Here is a 4280-nt window from a genome sequence, read left to right on the forward strand (position 1 = left end):
CAAATGACTTTACTAAAAATTCATAGTGTCCGTATCTTGTTCTAGATACAGTTTTCTCTACATCTTTCGCCTTAACTTTTAACTGGTGATACCCGGATCGAAGATCTATCTTGGAGAACACTTGTGCTCCCTGAAGTTGGTCAAATAGATCATCTATTCGGGGCAATGGATATTTATTACTCTATTCAATTCCCGGTAATCTATACATAATCTCAAGGACCCATCATTCTTTTTAACAAACAAAACTGGAGCACCTCAAGGTGAAATGCTCAGACGGATGAATTTCTTGTCTAATAGTTCTCGAAGTTGGGTTTCAATTCTTTCAGTTCTGAGGTTAACATTCTGTAAGGGGTCTTAGAAATTGGTTGCGTTCCCGATGTCACTTCAATAGTGAACTCAATTTCCCTATCAACTAAGTCTCCAGGCAAGTCATCCGGAAACACATCGGGAAATTCACAAACAACAGGAATTTTTTTCACATTAGTACCATCAGATGATGCAGTCAATACACAACACAAGTAGCCCTTACATCCCTTCCTAAGCAATTTAACAGCTTTCATAGCCGAAATCAAGTATGTAGGATGGACTACTCCGCTCCCAGTGAAAACAGACTCAGGCATACCAGGAGGACAAAATATAACAGATTTATTTACACAGTTAATAGATGCACAATACTTCGTTAACCAATACATACCCAATATGCAATCAAAGTGGTCAATGCTCAAAGGCAGCAAATCAACGTATAATGTCATATCACCAATCAAAACATCACATGCCGGATATACATATGCACATACCATAGAACCCCCAGATGGCGTAGATATAGACAATAAATAATTCATGGATTCTAAGGGTCTAGTTAGCTCTCGAGAAAAGGCATGCGGCAAAAATGAGTGTAGAACCAGAATCTATCAAGACATATGCATTCTGGGCACAAATAGAAATTATACCTGACACCACAGACTCGGTGTTCCGTACGTCTCCGGGTACTAGTGCGAACACTCTCCCTTGCCTCAATGTTTCATTGTCAGTGTTACCCCTGGCATTAGTTCTTGCATTTGATCTTGCTGCAGAAGCAGACCTGGCTAAACTTGCCATAGGATGGTTAACCTCAATGGATCTCATCAGGCAATCCCTAACCATGTGGCCAGTCTTTCCACATCGAAAACACGCACCTGATACACGGTAACATGCACCTTTATGCTTCCTTCTGTAGTCGGGGCAGTCTGGAATAAATATGCTACTTTGACTAGAGCTACTAGAAGATCCTGCGTTTTGCTTCTTCAAAAATTATCGACCCTTCTTAAAATGGAATCCGGATCTCTTATTTCTCTATTCTGTCGTTGGAGTTGTAGCTTGTTTCTTGGTTACTATTATGGCTTTTTCCATCAATGCCCTATCAAGCACTTCCACATAAGTAGGCAATTTCAGGATGCCTACTCGATCAAATATTTCCAAGTCTAGTCCTCTCTTGAACTTTCGTGCTTTCCTATAATCTGTATCCACCATGTGAGGAGCGAATTTGGCCAACTCGATGAACTTAGCCTCATACTCAGTTACAGACATCTTTCCTTTCTTAAGTTTTTGGAATTCAGAAACTTTTCGGTCCCTGAAGCATTGGGGAAAGTACTTGTTGTAGAATATCTTATTGAATTATGCCCACCTCATGTCCTCGTTGTTATTTCAAACCAACAGGCACCATCTCCGGGCTTCATCCTTTAGGGTGTAGGTAGCCAAAAGTACTTTCTGAGTTACAGAGCAAGGGAATACTTCAAATAACTTTTCCATTTCTAGTAACCAGGTTTCTGGCTTCAATGGTTCAATGCCACCCATGAAGGTCAGCGGTTTCATCTTCATAAATTTATGAGTCAAACTGATGATATCATAATTGTCCGGTTCAACTAGCATTGGCGGAGGTGGAGGAGGCAAAGGTTGTTGTCTTAGTTGCTGCGTCATGACTTTAGTTCAAGCCGCAAGCATCCGTTCCATTCTGTTCATTCGGGCCTCAGAAGATTCGCTTGTATTATTTCCCCTTGCATTCTCCATGTTGCTATAGAAACACCAAGTAATAATAAACATATGAATAATCTTGTTCATTTCTTTTAATTTTTATTTGTCCAGATTCAAATTCAGTTTTCCAATTTATGATATTACCACACACTCACACATGCAGATGGAATGCCCCTACTTTTTACTAGGACATCCTAAGTTCATATGGACTCGTGTGTGTGGTAAAACACGTGCTCTGATACCACTCTGTCACAACCCAAACTCGCTCTTATAGGTTAAGCATCATAACCGGCCAGTAATCCTTGGATTACCAAAGGCCTCTGAACAAAATAACATATAATCAAGGGGCTACGGAAGCAAATATATAAAACACAACGTCCATTAAGCTGTGTAGACATACATGGGATAAAATAATTTTTAAACTTTATGTGCGTACACATGACATCACATAGATTCAGTAATTGTACGTCACCCCCTGAACAGATAAGCAAAAACAAACTGTTCATTAAATAAGAGAAGACAAAGTGTTTGTTGAATAAGTTCAAAGATGTGTAAAAAAAAAAAAAAAAGTTAATGCACCTATTAGCCTTATATAGGCTTGGTTAAGGAGTTTAATTAATCAAGCTTTCCACTAATCAAATGGGTTCAATTTATTCTAATTAATTCATTCCGAATCAAATTTCAATTAAACCCACCATAAAATTCTAAAAATTCTAATTAGCACAAATATCAAGTCAAATTCTGAATCGGATGCCAATGAGGCCTTCAATTTACAAACAAAATAGAAATTCAAACAGATATGTCTACAATGAACATATAAAAACACAAATAATGCAACAATTAATTCAAAATCTAATCTTAATAACTTATTAGGCATATTAAATCACGCATTAACGTTAATCATGGGTTGGGGTTGTTACATTAATGGTTCACCCTCCCCTGAATTCTGCCCTAAAAAGGGCTTAGGCAAGGTGATCCACTATCACCTTTCCTATTTAATGTGGTGGCTGAGGGTTTGAACCTACTTCTTGCAAGAGCAAAAGAGCTGGGCTTGATCAAAAGAGTAATCATTGGGTCAAATGCCATAAACATCTCTCATCTCCAATTCGCGGATGACACAATTATCTTCTGCAAAGCTAAGTGGTCTGAGGTGTTAACTATCAAGAGAATACTTAGATGCTTTGAGATCATCTCTGCGTTGACGATCAATTTTCACAAGAGTGGAGTTTGTAGAGTATGGTTATCAGAGGAGTATATGAAAAATTTGCTTCAAGGCTGAACTGTACATATCAGAGGTTTCCATTCAAGTATCTTGGATTGCCATTAGGGGCCAACCCATCTAGGAGGGCTACATGGAAACTTGTGGTGGACAATTTCAAGAAGAAACTGATAGGTTGGAAGAGGATATTATTGTCTTTTGCTGGCAGAGTAACACTAATCAAATTTGTCTTTTCTTCACTACCTATTTACTATATGTCTCTCTTTAGGCTGCCTAGAGGTATGGCAAAAGAGCTGGACAAGATAGAAGCAGCCTTTTTGTGGGGTGATTCAGATGTGAGAAGGAAAGTTCATTTAGTAAAATGAAAGGACTTAACCATGGATAAGAAGCAAGGTGGGCTGGGAATAAGAAACCTAAGAATATTGAATAATAGCCTACTTGTTAAGTGATGGTGGAGGTTTGGAAAGAACGACAATTCATTATGGAAACAGGTCATATGCAGCACATATAAGTTAGAAGGGGGTAGATGGTTTCCATTTCATGTGGAGACAAATAATATCTCACGAGTATGGAGTGACATTATTCTTGTTAGTGATTCTAATAGTAGCTTGTTCAATTATTATTTGGAAAATGTTGAAATCAAGATTAATGAGGAAAGAATCAGTTTCTGGGTTGATAATTGGATGGGAACCAGGTGCTTGAAGACCCAATTTCCTAGACTTTATTATTTATCAGAGGATAGAGGCATCACCTTGAAATTGCAGTTGACTAGGGCTAGATAGCACAACAACTGGGAATTCAACTTCAGACGCCCTTATTAGCATGGGAGGAAGAGGAACCATGGAGATTAAGGGTTGTTTTAGGTAAGGGCCTGTAGACCGCCCGAACTCCGCTCCGCGCGCGATGGCGCAAATTGGGTTCCAGCTACTATAGTTCGGACTCTTGTCACGGTTCTGAATCTAATCTTATAAAGTGCAATGTAAGATTGATAAATCACCAAAGAGTCCAAATCCGGAAAATCGTTTTGGCAAATCGATTTTAATCAAAAAGC

General features: G+C 38.7%; 1 protein-coding gene across 1 annotated transcript; it reads right to left on the reverse strand.

Annotated features, from left to right (window-relative positions):
- Positions 1–290: 290 nt before the first annotated feature.
- On the reverse strand, positions 291–800 carry LOC145793818 (uncharacterized). Its single transcript, XM_082876692.1, has one exon. It carries the CDS (start codon positions 798–800, stop codon positions 291–293), a length of 510 nt encoding a protein of 169 aa, XP_082732818.1.
- Between the last annotated feature and the right edge of the window lie 3480 nt (positions 801–4280).

The sequence above is a fragment of the Camellia sinensis genome, chromosome 6, assembly GCF_055761805.1.
Source record: "Camellia sinensis isolate YWXY chromosome 6, ASM5576180v1, whole genome shotgun sequence".
NCBI lineage: Eukaryota > Viridiplantae > Streptophyta > Magnoliopsida > Ericales > Theaceae > Camellia > Camellia sinensis.

Bases quoted from the DNA above. Each gene is read 5' to 3' on its own strand.
- LOC145793818 (XM_082876692.1), bottom strand. From the start codon at position 800: ATGGTATGTGCATATGTATATCCGGCATGTGATGTTTTGATTGGTGAT.